Source organism: Pongo pygmaeus, chromosome 4 (assembly GCF_028885625.2).
Source record: "Pongo pygmaeus isolate AG05252 chromosome 4, NHGRI_mPonPyg2-v2.0_pri, whole genome shotgun sequence".
NCBI lineage: Eukaryota > Metazoa > Chordata > Mammalia > Primates > Hominidae > Pongo > Pongo pygmaeus.
The window spans coordinates 11,104,128-11,120,857 of NC_072377.2; the positions used below are offsets into that span (position 1 = coordinate 11,104,128).

Here is a 16,730-nt window from a genome sequence, read left to right on the forward strand (position 1 = left end):
TTTATTTTGAGTCCAGGGCACAATTATGTGCCATTGGAACTGTTTTGACATAAACATGCACACCCACACCTGAAGGCCTTTTGAATGATTCTCTTGGGCAAGAGAGTTAAAGAGAAATGCGAAACTTAATAATAATGCAGTCGATCTCACAACTATTCTTTAATCTCAGTGTATCATCCCAGACAGCTGGTGATACGGCTACCCAGGGCAACGATAACTGCACATTGAACGGGTCAGTTGAATTTGGTGTCATGACTAGCTCAGCATGATCAGTACAAATGGGATCCTCTGCCAAATGTCTAGACTCCAGGGACTCAGAATTCAGATTCACAGTTTTCTTTGTTCCTGTTCATCTACGTGGCAACATGTAAGGGGAGAAACAGTGAATGTGAATAACAACCTAGAGTCCATGTAATGAGTTAAGTTCTCCCATTCAGGAAACATCTCAGGAGCAGTGCTGAGGTGTTCCCTTGTAGGGTCTGCACATGGAGGCAGAATGTGCTCCTGGGGGCAGGGATAAGAAACATCTGTTTATTATACTTTTCTTTATGCAGCTGAGCAGAGTGAACACGGAAAACACTGCCGCTGGGGTAAATGCATTTGCTATTAGAAAAATTTATCTTCGCTGTCCTGGTTTGGAAGGCATTTTAATAAATCATCCAATTTGTCTACTCTGCTTCCCTGCCAGTCTACACCTAAATACTACTGGAGAACTGCCTCCTGCTCTTCAGATTCCTCTCCTAAGAGGGTCTCAGTGTCTGCATGGCGCCCTTTGCGCCCCAGCTTTATGAATGATCTAACCCGGCCTTGTTCTATTAAAGGCTCTTCCCCATAGCCTATTTTCAGCAGGGACCCATCTCCATGCCCATGTGGTAAAGAGGGTGTGGGGTCCCCGTTGAAAGGTCCTCAGGGCTCCGGCAGCTTTGCTTTTAAGGTATAACTCCCTCTACAGCCAGAGCCCACGTCCTGCTTCTTGGAGGAGGACCATCCAGGGAGAGGGTGAGGTATGGAGAGCTTGGAGGGGGCTGCGAGTGCCTCAACAGAGGCATATACAGAGTGTACAATACGTACAGAGTATACTGACTTAAGGGTAAGCCCTGTTATCAGATGGGCTGGGCATGGCACAGTGGAGGGGGCAGAGACAGACACCCATTGTACCAATTCTGGCCTCCATAGAGTCTTGGATGATAAGAAAGGAAGGCAATGGCTGTGACTGAGATCGTGAGGGATGACGAGCGTGAAAGATGAATGCCTCCCCAGGGATCTGCAGTCATCAGCTCTAAGGAAGCTTCTTTGGGGTATGTCATGGTTAAGAGGTTGTATCATGGCAAGAGGGGAAAATATCTCAACAATAGTTCCATGGGGTTCCCCTTAAATCCTCCTCCTGTCCTTCCTCTTTCCGTCCCCCGTCCCTCCCCTCCCCTCCCCTCCCCACTCCCCTCTCACACTCCCCTCCCCTCCCCTTCCCTTCCACCTTCTTTTCAGTTCCCTCCATTCCTAATGCACAAGCCCTAACTACACTGCCTCCACCGAGTCCCCTCCCCAATGGGTGATGTCAACGAGGAAGAAATATGTGGGAATATTCTCTCTAATTTGAAAGAATATCATGAGCTGGACAAACGAGAGGAAAGGACCGATAAAACATGGGTAGAAAACATTTTCTCTTAGTTATGCCTCTATTCTTAGTTCCAGTTCTTGGAAATCATCATTATCAAGCTCTCAAGTGACCAGACAGCTGCTAAGTCCTGCTCAGCAGCCAAGCCCAGCCAGCCCCGTGAAGCCTGATGCCCCATCTCTCTGCCTTGTCTCGGGTCAAGCCACAAGTTCCAGGAGGGGGCGTGCGATGGGCGCTCACCTGTCATGGCGTCTTTCCTGGAAGTGTGTTCGCCTTTAGCTCCGTGGTAGGTGGCATTGCTGCCGGTGCACTCGTAGTCTGTTTTCCTTTCTTTGAGGCTGATCATTTCCCGAGGTGAAGCTGGGGCACTTGCTACATAAAGAAATCAAAAGGGTGATTTTCTTCGTCTCATTCCACAGTGTGTGTACCTTCCACACAGTCAGGGTCCTCACTACGCATGGTCCCGCACCTCTCAATGCCTACATGAGGACCTGATGGGTTTTCTTTTTAATTTTTATTTTTTGGCAGTTTTGGCTCTTGTCCCTGCCCCATTCCCTCACCTGTGACAACTGATGCTTTATAGTTAGGGGGCATGTGATTTGGAGGCTGGCAATTGGGGACCACATCCTGGGGCCCTCTTCCTCAGAGACAGATCATAGAAGGGAGGTGACCTGCCCAAGGTGTGTGGGGCAGTTTAGGAATGAGACTGCTCTTGGTTTCTTCCTGTCTCTTTTCCTTCCCTTTCCTTCCCGCACTCCCTTCCTTAATTAGATGTGTTTCAGAAGATCTATTACTGATATTGACTAATCCTTGATTAAAATAAATGCAGTTTTACTTAAACACTGAGTCACCTAGAAACTGCCTTTAAAAAAGTCAGAGAGGAAACAGCTCTCTACGTAGGATGATTTGTGGGGCAGAAATAACCAAGCCCACAAAGACCTTCGTCGTCTGTGGCTGGGGTGGGCTGGGGAGGGGCATGGAGGCAGCTCTAGTTCCTGCTAGGGCTTCCTTGCTCCATTGCTTTGCATAAACACCCCAATAATCTCTGAGGCCCTCCTTACACCTCGGCCACTCACTGCCTGTCCGGCTGGCAGGCTGAGCTCTGCCGTTCCTCTTGCACCCATTTCTAAAGTGCTGGGTTGTAATTGAAGGATCCTCCTGGGAAATTCCAGGAGTCCTTAACAAACTGGTACTAGGAGAGGAAAAGCTGAACTCAGAGGCAAGGAAGTCAGTAAACGGAGGTTGAATTTTCATGAGTGACTGAAGGGATTGGCAGCAACTCAACCTTCCTGCCAGTGCAGAGGGGCACTGGGAGAGGTTGGCAGGAGCCATGCGTCTGGGTGAGGGGGCAGCTGGTCGCGCACCCCACCCCGTGGGCATCTGCAGCTGTGTCCAGCTCCACAGGAGCTCAGGTGCTGTGTCCTTCTGTCAGGAAGCTCTCTCCAGCTCCCATAGCCCAGGCAGTGCTTCAGAGCCTTGTTTACCCTCAACAATCACTTGAGAATTTATGGATGCCCAGAGCCCATCCTGGACCTTTTGAGTCTGAATTTTCAGTGACAGGCTTCAGAATCCATATTTACTTAGCGTACTTGATGACTATTAAGGCTAGGAATCCCTAGAGCACTCTGATTTTTAGGATAAATCCCTCTTTCCTTTGCCAGTGTCAAAGCTCATCCCCAGTCAAACCTCAGTTTACCTTCCAGCTTATCATTCACACCCTCTGTAGGGTCCCTTTGCTCCTTGGGTCTGTGGTCCCCCAAGGCACCTCTCATGTCACTGAGTCATGTGAATCAGTTTGTCACCCTTAGTATCTTCTATGTACAAATTCCTGTGCTAGCCACTGTGCAAGGCAGACATGCAGATCATGTGGCTCTTCCTGAACGTGTGCAGCTCTCAATCGAGTGAGGAAATGGATATCCAAATAAAGTAGAATGAGAGGCAGAAGTGCCCAACAGACGTCACAGCCAAGTGCTGGGAAGATAAACACGGGTTGTTGCCACCCTCTCAAACCCATCAAAATAAAATCACGCCTCGATGCTCAGCTCTTGAAGCCATCAGGGGTTTTGGATCCTGGATGCCTATTAGAATTCATTACCTGGAATCCTTTCAAAAAATACTGAGTCTTGAACCCCACCCGATGCCAGCTGGCCAGAAGCCCCGGATACAAACACAATGGCAGACAGGGAAGAAAACCACGCAGCTCGGACAGCTGCAGCACCCTCATCACTTGCAGGACAAGCCTGGAGCTGCAACGACTTGATCAAGAACTGAACCTCCCTGATCCACAGTGACCCTGTGTAGGTGGAGAGAATGCCCAGGCTCTGCTGTGAGGGAAGAGAGGCTCCAGGGGAGAGGACAGACAAAGGCTGGGACATGGGCCATCTCTGTCCCGAATGTGAATCTGGGGAGATGTGAGGGGCAGCCACTGTGTCTTACGAAGATTGGGGTTCTGTTGCTTGGAGAGGGGAACCTCTGCAAGAACAACTGAGTCCTTAGCAAGCCCTGTCACTCAACTGGGCTCTGCGTCCAGTTCCTGTCTGCTCGCTGGGGCCTCGCTCACCTCTTCCATCTGCTGCCCCCTTCTCTTCGGTTCACCATCTTTCTCTTCCAGGAAAGTCTCTCTTCCTGCCTTTGCCCTTTTGCCTCTGGGTCTTCCCTAATAAAGGTTAGCCTTTTATGAGTTACTGCCACACAATCACGAAGGGACAATATTTTAAAGCCTGTTGACCACAGCTTTTAAAATTAGAATCCAATATTGCCCAGATGGTGGTGTTTATTAAACCACATCAAGTGTGTAATTATCTCCTGAGACCTCACACGCAGCGGTGCTCCAAGTCTCTGGTAAATCAGGATTAAGTTCTGGGAAAAATCAAATCACGCAAACAAGTGTTTATTAGGTGTCTGGATGTGCCTCGCCTAGGAAATCCTGAGGCAGCGCACTGGCTGCATGGCTGGGTGAACACAGCCCTGCCTGCTCTCAAGAAAAGGCTGCTTCTCTCTCCCAGCCCTTGCCGATCCATCATGTCATTTCATTCTCGTAACACTGATTGGCTCACTGTAATTCTTAATAATTACTGCTTTCCAAAAGACACCATCCATATGCTTCCCACACTCCATGCGCTTTATCTTTTTAAGCCTGCTGGAATTACAAAAATAAGAGGCCTAAGAGGCCACCTCCATGCTTCTGAGATGGGTGGACGTTTCCACAGGTACAGGGGGTTCCTGATAATCACCCAGGGTTGGACTAAATGTGATAAGCAATGACAGTACACTAAAAGGATCAGCTTTCACAGAGCTAGGAGTGGGCCATTTATTTCAGTCAGATATTGGCCATTCATTTCTCATCATGTTGACAGTAAAGTCTGGCGTGGAGTTATGCGACCATCATTCTCGGGGGTATGGAGACCACTTTGCCGGGCAATGCTCTCTACCAGGTCCTCCTAGGTGTCATTTCAGAGAATAGGATTTCCTCAGCAGGGAGAGGGCAGAGAAGAGTAGGAAGAAAGCTTTCATAAATAAAAGCCTACATAGCTGTGTCTGTGTGGGTGCATATAACTTGTTATCCATCTTTCATTCTCAGAACAAAATCAAAATGCAGAAATCAAAATAAAAGTTTTAAAAACTTAAACTGTGAGGAAAACAGCAAATTTATGCCGTTTATATTACTAAATGGTGTGTTCACATTTGCCTTTCATCTTTCTGATTTTTGGCGTTCCTCAATGTGAATTAAAAAGGGTATAAAATCAAGTATTTTTACAAATAAAAGAAGTTCAAAATTTAAGCAATAGGAATGTGACAAAATTAGAAAAAAATTAAATGGAATGACTTAGAAGTTATAGTTGGCTATGATAATAATTTATCAGTGGCATCTGCTGGTTTATCATTAATAATAAAAAGCTAATTAGATATGGAACAGTTATGAAGCCATCAATGATATGTGTCAAATGTATATCACACTGAAGGAAGAAAGCACATTTGGTCTCCTCTACTTTTTATGCCAATTATGACAAAATGCAACTCAAACTATTTTTATTTAATTAATTAATTTATTTATTGAGACGGAGTCTCACTCTGTCACCCAGGCTGGGGTGCAGTGGTATGATCTCCGCTCACTGAAATCTCGGCCTCTCGGGTTCAAGTGATTCTCCTGCCTCAGCCTCCCAAGTAGCTGGGATTACAGGCGTGTGCCACCATGCCCGGCTAATTTTTGTATTTTTACTAGAGATGGGGTTTCGCCATGTTGCCCAGGATGGTTTCGAACTCCCGAGCTCAGGCAATCTGCCTGCCTCGGCCTCCCAACGTGCTGGGATTACAGGCATGAGCCACCTCGCCATGTCAACGGAAACTATTTTAAGTTGGAAAAATTGTCCACGGAAACCCCTGATTTGCAGACACATGACAGTTTTCTTTATACTCGTTCCTCCTGAATTCAGGTCCATTACACGCATGTCATGCATAGGAACCCGTTAGAGAAGGAGATTTGCTCCGAGTCTGTGTATACAAAACACAGAGTGGCCACCACAGTACAAAGAACAGATTCATTTCCTACTTCTAGCAAAGGTCTGAATGGAAGGCTCTCCTCTGAGTACGGGGTGGCTCAGGGACTGCGAAGGAGGGTCTTTGCTCAACGAGAAATAAAGCCTGGCTGACTAGCCACGGCAGCCTCTTACCTGAGCGGTTGTTGGGAGACACGCGCACAGGGGAGATGGAGGGCGTGCGGGAGGAGGAGTAGGGCCTTTGCCGGTCCCTCTCGATGGTTGAAGACGAGGCTACAAAGTGGTATTGTGACCATCCATCCTGCAAAACACAGCACGCTCCTGTTAGATGGGCAAGACAGAGTGATTTTTCACCTCCGGACATTTTTAAGTTCCAAGTGTCTGGATTTGCATAATATTTCTATGGTGTGTCAAAAGAAGTTCTTGAAGCTCTGCGCCCTCATGGAGGTGAACAGAGCCAAATGTAAATGAAGACACACCTCCTTCCCTCCAGACAGCCTGGCGGGTAGGGCCTGCTTTCCTTCATGAATGTTGAATAAATGGTCTCTTTACAAACCTGCTCTGGTCAGAAGCTTTTACTTTGATGAAAATACGATGCTCAGAATGTTAGGGGACTCGGAAACTGTCTATTTTTTGCCTACCTGGTTCCAGCTCTGCCTGGCTCCCTCTTCCGCTGCCTCAAGATTTTCCACAAGGGTTTACCCCTTTGCTCCCAGGACCTATCTGTTGGCAACCAGAATCCAGGGCAGCGTCCTCCCTTCCCGTTTACCTCCCTGTGTCCTTTCCAGCCCCAAATGCCCACCCTAGCCTGTCTCCAAGCTGGTCTGCTCCAGGCATGATATTTTCCAATATAGAGCATATTCAAAATGCATCCTACCAAGCCTCCGTTAGGCTTCTGATATCTAGTTAATATACAGAAAGCATCTATACTATTTTTCCTTATGAAAACTGCATAAATATATCACAGATTATTTTGTGAATTTACAAAGCATAAAGAAGAAAATAAAAATAGGTGGTAATTCCACCCTCTCCACCTGAGAGAACTCCTGTTAACATGTCATGGTATTTCCTTCCAGTCTTTTTTTCTTTTTTAAATAGATTTTATCAAAGTAACATGTTAAATAGTACTAACATTATAGCAAAGAAAAGCAGTCACCTGCTCCACCCCCAAATCCTCCTTTACAGAGGCCATTGCTTTCAATTCTTTTAGATTTTTTATTTTTTTCCCTGACAACATTTAGACTTTTAAGGGGCTCAATGCTTTGTTCTCTTGGGATTGTTCAGAGAATCTTGCCACACAGTTAGCACCTAGTAAGTAAGCTGGGTAGTAGCTTTTAAAAACATGCACCTCTCATTCTGGCTTTATCCTATCAGTCAAGTAGGACAGGAATAATGAGAATTAGATACACAAAGATTAGTCTTGGTGTATCTAATAAGAATTAAGAACATGGAAATGAATATGCATTTTGTTCTTTATTAATTCATCTATTTATGTTTTCAATGATTTTTGATAGAGTTTTGAGTCCCTTACAAGTCTAAATATTATCAGAAAAAAAAGCTAAAGAATTGAAAACAAGTGCCAATGTAAAGTGGGAACAGGGGGTGGGACAGTGCCTGCTTTCCTTTGCTATAATGTCAGTAATATTGGACATATTACTCTAATGGAAATAAAACCAAACTAATGGATACCATTATCTGCATTCTACATGAAGAATTTGAGCCTTTGACAGTAAATAGGCCACCCAAAGTCAAACAATACACAAGTTACAAAAAATATATTAATACTAACGTGGCGTTCTAACAAGTGCTTGGAAGGAAAAACCAAGCCGGATTAGGGGATAGACGAGCAGGGGCAGGGATAGAGGAGCCGGGTTGGGGGGAGATGGAGGAGCGGGGGCGGGGATGGAGGAAGGGGGGCGGGGATGGAGGAAGGGGGGTGGGGATGGAGGAAGGGGGCGGGGATGGAGGAAGGGGGGTGGGGATGGAGGAAGGGGGCGGGGATGGAGGAAGGGGGGCGGGGATGGAGGAAGGGGGGCGGGGATGGAGGAAGGGGGCGGGGATGGAGGAAGGGGGGTGGGGAAGGAGGAAGGGGGCGGGGATGGAGGAAGGGGGGCGGGGATGGAGGAAGGGGGGCGGGGATGGAGGAAGGGGGGCGGGGATGGAGGAAGGGGGGCGGGGATGGAGGAAGGGGGGCGGGGATGGAGGAAGGGGGGCGGGGATGGAGGAAGGGGGGTGGGGATGGAGGAAGGGGGCGGGGATGGAGGAAGGGGGGCGGGGATGGAGGAAGGGGGGCGGGGATGGAGGAAGGGGGCGGGGATGGAGGAAGGGGGGCGGGGATGGAGGAAGGGGGGCGGGGATGGAGGAAGGGGGCGGGGATGGAGGAAGGGGGCGGGGATGGAGGAAGGGGGGTGGGGATGGAGGAAGGGGGCGGGGATGGAGGAAGGGGGCGGGGATGGAGGAAGGGGGGCGGGGATGGAGGAAGGGGGCGGGGATGGAGGAAGGGGGGCGGGGATGGAGGAAGGGGGCGGGGATGGAGGAAGGGGGCGGGGATGGAGGAAGGGGGGTGGGGATGGAGGAAGGGGGCGGGGATGGAGGAAGGGGGGCGGGGATGGAGGAAGGGGGCGGGGATGGAGGAAGGGGGGTGGGGAAGGAGGAAGGGGGCGGGGAAGGAGGAAGGGGGCGGGGATGGAGGAAGCGGGGCGGGGATGGAGGAGCCTGGTGGGGGGGAGATGGAGGAAGTGGGGCGGGGATGGAGGAAGTGGGGCGGGGATGGAGGAAGGGGGCGGGGATGGAGGAAGGGGGTGGGGATGGAGGAAGTGGGGCGGGGATGGAGGAAGGGGGGCGGGGATGGAGGAAGGGGGCGGGGATGGAGGAAGGGGGCGGGGATGGAGGAAGGGGGCGGGGATGGAGGAAGGGGGTGGGATAGCGGAGTGGGGTGGGGATAGAAAAGTGGGGGTGAGGCTGCTGGCATCTCTATTTTGTGGAGTGGGGTCAGGGAGGTGCTGTCGGGAGCCTTAACGTTGCAGCAGGACCTGGAGATGACAATTGAACCAGACTCTGGGGACACAGATCTCGGCTTCCCAGAAGAACAGATGTGAAGGCCCTGGATGGGAACGGCTTCGCTGGTGTGAGAACAGCCTCCTGGGACTGAAGAGGCGTGAGCAGGGGGCCAGGAAGACAGGACAGCTCTGGGTGTCCAGGACAGTTTGGGGAGGAGTAGCCACGGCAAAGCTGCTTGGAAGGTCACTCCCCTGGACAGAGGAGAGATGGCCCAGGCTTGGAGGGTGCTGGTGGTGGGAAGTGGGCAGATCCGGTATCCACACTGGAGGGTTTGCTGGTGGCATGGCTATTGGTGTGGGAAAGAGGAATCAAGCCTTACCGCAGTGCTTCTGGTGTGAACCACAGGGGCCTGAGGTCCCCTTCACTGAGTGGGGAACAATGGGAGGGAGGGAAGCAGCTTTAGGGAGTGGAACCAGGACTGCCTCATGGGGACGTATATGGTTACCGAAGAGGGACAGAGAAGGAAGGAGGATCTGCAAACTGGGATCTCAGGGCTGCAGGCAGAATTTTGGATGTCAGCACATAGATATTATTTAAAGCAAAGAGAATGGATGCAAACCTGTAAGCGAATGCAAATAAAGAAAAGCAGAAGGCAGAGGCTGAGTCAGCCTGAGGACATTCCAATATTGAGAGGGGTGCAAAGAGTAGGGGAAGCTTCAAAGGAGACCAAGAAGGAACCCAGTGAACTACAGGGAGCATCAGCATCAGGAGGGTGACCGTGGCATCAGGCAAGACCAGGAGAGCGATGCATGAGGAGGAGAAGGAGACCAACCGAATACCGAGAAGGACCAAGAGCTGCCTGGTGGTCTGGGAGGAAGGAAGTCCTCGTGACGGGGACAAAAGTTCTTTCTTTGGTCAGGTTGGTAAATGTCTAACTCCAGCGGTCCCAAAAGATAATGAGAATTGGTGAAGGGGAGACAGTGAGTACAGACAAGCCTTTGGCAAAGTTTTATTTTAAAGGGAAATGGAGAAATGGGCTTGAAGAGAGTGAGGGCTGGAGAGATGTTTTGATAGATCACCTAGAAGATATTGCAGTATTCCGTGTGCTGATGGGAATGACTGAATGCACAGAAGGAAAAACCTGGGGACATAGGAGAGAAAGGGAAAAATGGCAGGAAGCACATTCTCAAAACAGGAAAGGTGGATAAGATTAAGTGATCAATGGGGTCACTGCCCACAGAAACAGTCAGACTGTGGCCATGGACATGGGGAAGAGATGGGTAGATGGGGTGACAGGAAGATAAGGATATTCACTCTTGATTTTTTTGTTTTTTGCATTTTTTTAGGGAAAATGAGAAGTGAGGTCATCTGCTGAGAGTGAGGAAGGGTTGGAGCTTAGAAAACAGAGAAGAGAGAAAGGGAAGGGAGGAAGGAAGGGGACGGGGATGTGGAATAGTTCTTGAGTTGGGTGGGGAGTGAGCTGACTGGCCAGGGCAAGTGGCCGGGGTGCCGGACAGGGCTGGAGGCTGTGGCAATGAACCGAAAAGGAGCTGACTGGTCAGTATCCATGTGTGCCTCTCTCCAGCCACAGTCAGCTGCCCTAGGGCAGGTGTGGAGTGGGTAGAGTTGATGGGTCATCAGACAACTTGGAGAGAGACAAGGGAATGTCACCGAAGCTAAGCCCAATAGGGAGGAAAATGTAGGTGCTAGAGATGATATGGAGAGTGTAAATTGATCAGGGTACTGATGGGCTTATGAGGGCCACAGGCTGTTGGGAGGATACTTCACAGGTGCCGGGGGTTTTCTTGAGGAAGGAGAGCAGAGATCCTTCTCAAAACAGCAGTGAGGAGGGGGCAAGAAAGACGACTGCTCCAAGAAGGACGTCTGCTCCACTTCCAGGGCTAGGGACAAAAGGGAGGGAGGGTGGGTGGGAAATGAAACAACCCTCGAGGAGGGGGCTCGGGGGGCTGTGTCCTCAGGGCTGACAGGAGATTAGCAGAAGAGGGGTTGCGAAATGGACGCAGAGGATTTTGCTGATTTATTTATTTATTTTTTCTTTTGAGACGGAGTCTCACTCTGTCACCAGGCTGGAAGTGCAATGGCGTGATCTCGGCTCGCTGCAAACTCCACCTTCTGGGTTCAAGCGATTCTCGTGCCTCAGCCTCCTGAGTATCTGGAATTATAGGCATGCGCCACCACACCCAGCTAATTTTTGTATTTTTAGTAGAGACGGAGTTTCACCATGTTGGCCAGGATGGTCTTGATCTCCTGACCTCATGATCCGCCCGCCTCGGCCTCCCAAAGTGTTGGGATTACAGGTGTGAGCCACTGTGCCCGGCCAATTTTGCTGATCTTTAACCACAGGTTAAAGAGGGAAAAGAAATGGGAGGTGGACAGAAGACAGGTGGAATATATAGGGGATAACTGGCTGCTCAGAGCCTTCAATCGAGGGGTCCAGGTAATGATGGTCGTCCAGGAGGCTTGGGTGATTGCGACAGCTGAGGTGATGAGGGATGAAGGGTGTAAGGTACAAATAAATGCCTTCTTAGGGAAGGGTGGGGGTGGTAGGTAGGTATCACGGCAGGAGAAAATGTCTCCACTGGAGTTCTGTGGGGTTCTCTGAAATCCTCCGGAGGGTGGCGGCAAACACAGATGAGGAACAGTCTTACCAAAAACACGTTCAGGGTGGAAGATATTTCTAAAATGTATGTGTCCGTTACTCATGTATGGGAATGATTAAAAAATTTTTTTTTAGGCCGGGAGTGGTGGCTCACGTCTGTAATCCCAGCACTTTGGGAGGCCAAGGTGGGCGGATCACAAGGTCAAGAGATCAAGGCCATCCTGGCCAACATGGTGAAACCCCGCCTTTACCAAAAATACAAAAATTAGCTGGGTGTGGCAGCGCGTGCCTGTAATCCTAGCTACTCGGGAGGCTGAGGCAGGAGAATCACTTGAAGCTGGGAGGTGGAGATTGCAGTGAGCCGAGGTCACGCCACTGCACTCCAGCCTGGCAACAGAGCTAGACTCCATCTTAACAAAGAAAAAGAAAAAAAAAAAATTTAAATCCCTGTCTTTTGAAGGAAATGCTTTGTAGATGGCTGAAGTCCTAAATATGACTGAATGGGGACAGATCATTTTATGTTTGTCTCATTGCAATGTAGAAGGTATGCTTTGGGATTCCAAGTAGTGGCTTGGGACAGTCGTTTAGTCAAAACCTTGGCTTCTTTGGCTATGTATGTGATGATATTCTGTGTGGTATTAAAGGTGAACAAGGTACTTTACAATGTGAATATTGGCTAAATATTTATTATGTTCTAAGACCTAAGGACACACTAGACCTAAATGTGGCACAGCTGTAGGACTGGTTTCACTTGGTGAGACATCAGTACGTTTGTTAACATTGCTCCCTTATGCAGGTGATTGGAGGTATGTGTTGCTCAGCAATTCAGATTTCATGATGTTTAGACTATACTGCAACCATTTAAGTATTTACATTTCTGGAAATGTCAGAAAACTGAGTGTAATAACAAAATTGCTTACAAAGGAACTCCTGTATGGATGCACTCAAAAAATTTTCAAATCCTTCATAAAATCCAATATGGAAAATGCGAATGCCTGGCAGAAGTGTGGTCCTGCAGGTAACTTGTCTGTAGGTGACTGGGTTTAGTATACACCGAGGGTGATGAGAGCGGAGTGCGGTGGGAGAAACGGAGAAGCAACCCCTGACTCAGACCCCTCTGAGGATGGCCAGGGACTGCATGCCTGCGGGTATAGGCACTTTGAATGGAGGGGAGAAGGGAGCTTAAGGAATGGGGCAGAGTAAAAACCCAATAAATGTCTTCGTTAGAGCTGTTTCCTGACCCACAGCTCAGGAGCCCCAGGAGGAACAGAATACCTTCCACATTGCAATGAGACAAACATAACATTTGTGTGCTGTGAGAAGAGGTGACCTTCTCCATCTCACCTCTCTCATTCATCGATGCAGAGTGAAGGCTACAGTGACCAAACTGCACAACTTCAACACTGCTATGCTCAACAATGCCCAGAAAGGACTTTAAAACTTTAGTTCCGATGCCACATACAGTTGGCCCTCTGTATCTGTGGGTTCAACATCCATGGATTTCACCAACCTAGGGTGGAAAATATTCCAAAAAATATTGTCCGTACTGAACATGTACATGTTTTTTCTTGTCATCCTTCCCTAAACAATGCAATTATTTACATAGCACATTGTATTAACATTACATATTATAATTAATCTAGAAATGATTTAAAGTTTACGGGAAAATGTGCGTAAGTCATATGCAAATACTGCACCATTTTATTAATACAGCCGGGACTTGAGCATCTACAAATTCTGGTATCCTTGGGAAGTCCTGTAACCAATTTCCCACAGATATAGAGGAGTGGCTGCCAAATGTCATGGAAACTCATGGAACACTAGATGCTAGAGACTAGGGTGCAGCTGGCCCATGGCATAGATCAATCAACACTCATTACAAACACCTTGAGCACAAATCTCATGGCCTTCCTCATCTTTCATTGTATAAAATCTTTAGTCATTCAATTAAAATAATGTTTCGCTTTTTAAATAAGAAGGGAAATGAAGATAGAGATAATTTGGGAAAGTTATTGCTAAGCTGACATTCCTTCTATTCCACTAGCCATGTACATTTTTGTTATCTAGCCAGCTAGCAATCAATCTATTATTCATTTACTTCCCACTGTCACTCAGAATGGCTTGGAGGTGGTTCACATAAATATATACAACTTGGGCACATATCTTTTCAATCATTATTTGCCTCTTTAATCACTGTTTTTTCTTGTTAAAATATCAACTTATTGTAGGCCAGAGACTTCTTTTGTGAATTCTGTTATATTGGGCATTTCACCTTAGCTCTTCTTTGCACCACCTGTACAACTCATAGGGGTTAGATAAGAAAGCTCAGGGAAGAAGCAGGGAGAGTGAAGAATCGCCACGGTAACTGGGGAAGGGCCAAGAATCCTTCCTATTGATGATAAAGAACTCTTTTACTATCTGTCTTTCACCTTCAACAGAATGACCCACAAGTTGTGCCCTTCAGCTGAAGACCCAGCTAAGCTGTCAAAAATGTGATATGATATCTGTGCCTCAAATTGGTTTTTATTTTTAACACATTACACTTAAAACTGGAGGTTGTTAAATTGTTCTAAGTATATAGAGATAGAAATCCAAAAAAGAAGATGAGTTCAAAGTCACTGAACTTTAAATTGCCACCAGGAACAATCTGATTTTCTTTATCTTACACCCTTTAGCTGCCCCTCCACCACTTTCAGCCTCTGTACTCAAAGTTTTCAATGTGTTTCTTATGAAACTGTACTATTCCCCAAAGCTACAAGCATCCACATGGGCATTTCCAATGTGCATGACAATCAGGCGATGTTCATCCCCACAGCCCCACTACCATTGGTCTTCACGGTATTTCTAGGACGTGGTCAGTCTGTTTAGTTGATACAGGTCTTCTTTTTGTGGATTTTGAGGGCCCTGAATTTATAACACTCTCCATTTTATATTTCTGAACATCCTATAAACATTGCCAAGAATAATGTATTACTAGAGAGACTTCTACTAACAGTTTGAATGAAGGGACTAAGTAGCTTTCATTCAGACTGGTCTACAGGAGGTTAGGACGACACACACTTGAGCCACAGCTTCTTATTCTAGAAATTGTGTGGCTGAGCGCAGTGGCTCACGCCTGTAATCCCAGCACTTTGGGAGGCCGAGGCGGGCAGATCATGATGTCAGGAGTTTGAGACCAGCCTGACCAATGGGGTGAAACCCTGTCTCTACTAAAAACACAAAAATTAGCTGGGCGTCGTGGTGGGTGCCTGTAATCCCAGCTACTCAGGAGGCGGAGGCAGGAGAATCGCTTGAACCCGGAAGGCAGAGGTTGCAGTGAGCCAAGATTGTGCCACTGCACTCCAGCCTGGGTGAAAGAATGAAACTCTGTCTCAAAAAAAAAAAAAAAAAAAATGTGCACGACATTCAGTTCAGATGAGCACAGGAGTTTGTTAGCTTTGTATGCAGGGGATGGGCTAGAACTGTCTGGCAAGGCTCAAAACTATTCTTATGAATATCTTTTCACTACTTGGCTTGCTAACCCTGGGTGTCTCAGCAGATAGAGAGGTGGAATTAGAGAGCTGTCAGGAGTTGGCCCTTCTCTCACAATTACTGGTAAGCTCCATCTCAGCTTCTTTTCCACACATTAAGGGCAATGTGACTCATCAGGCTGGGGAGTTTTAAAAATAGTAATGCCTGGGCCCCAGCCCTGAGGTTCTCTTTAGGTTATTCTGGGTAGGGCCTGGGTATCCTTATTTTCAAAAGCTCCACTCCTCCCCCAAATGGATGCTAATGAACAGCCAGGGTTGTGAACCATTGGCTTGGGGTTTCTTTGCATAGGTGTCAGTGACAAGTTGGGGCACATTTTTTAAAGTGCTAAATCCCAGGAGGCACTTCAGTCTCCATTCCCAAGGTTGACCTCTATAGTAACAAAACAGGTCAAAATCTCAGACCAGAGAGGTGCCACACACACTGAACCCCAATCACACCTGATCACCCAGCATGCACTGCTTATGAGACTCAATTTCAAACATCCCCACCTTTGATCAGGCAGCTCTATGACATGGCAGGGCACCTTGTCTTTTTCTATCTGTTAAATCTTATCCTGCTTGGTTCTGTATTAGGCAAACAGGAGGCAGGTAATGCATGTTCATTCAATTACTATTGCCAAAAAATTATGCCACCCTGGTTTGGGGGGAGCTTTCAGTAATGCAACCAGTTTTCTTTCCATGATACTAATAAAATGCTTTTACATCACACTACAGACTTTAGCAATGCAGGCTGTCTCCCTAGCTGTGAGGCAGCAAGGGTGCCTCATTTATTTCTGAAGCCCTGGTATCTAGCATAGTACCTGGAACACAGAGGTGCCTAATAAATGCTAGCTGGAGTCAATGATTTAAGATGACAGTATTAATTATTGTAAAATGAAATGATAATCAATTTCACAGGTTTTATAGCTAGCATCCACAGTTCTTACACTATTCTATAAGAAATAAATACAATCAGAGCCTTAGAACCTTTTTCTTTTAATTGTAGCTCAGAGTAACTTCATCAGAATCATCTTCTGCTGTTGGTAGATCTGTCTTTATGACATACTCGCAACTGTGCTAAAGGTAGTGTTAGCTTAGGTAAAATAGTACCTAACGACAATCACAAAAAAAGTGGCCTTTGGCTTGCCTGCTCTATTTTAAATGGTAATTTCTCTCCACTGACCATGTTTCAGTGTGAGGTAGATACAATTGCCTCCTCTTTAACCAGTCTGGAAAATAATTTTGAAGCATCATTATCTCTGCCACCTCTGGCCCCTGGGTGGGTGCTGACTCAGTCGGAGCACACAGCTTGTCCATCCACCTCCAGTGCTTCTTGCCCCATGGAGCTCAGAAGAAGATATAGGTACTTGCCCATGGCAAATGCATTCAGTTCCCCCCAAACACAGATCCGTAGGAGAATCAGGAAACAGGATAAAAAGGGAGAGTATATTACCTTTCTCATTAGCTATGCCCCAATTTCTTTTAGGGCT

General features: G+C 47.6%; 1 protein-coding gene across 3 annotated transcripts in view; it reads right to left on the reverse strand.

Annotated features, from left to right (window-relative positions):
* CTNND2 (catenin delta 2) overlaps positions 1 to 16,730 on the reverse strand; it is a 948,689-nt gene that overhangs the window by 14,289 nt on the left and 917,670 nt on the right. For all 3 annotated transcript variants that reach the window (XM_054488747.1, XM_054488746.2, XM_063664666.1), the window contains 2 exons: positions 6,286 to 6,412; positions 1,856 to 1,987 (listed from right to left, as the gene is read on the reverse strand). In XM_054488747.1, the coding sequence (XP_054344722.1) occupies positions 1,856 to 1,987; positions 6,286 to 6,412 (259 nt within the window). The remainder of the gene's footprint in view (positions 1 to 1,855; positions 1,988 to 6,285; positions 6,413 to 16,730) is intronic.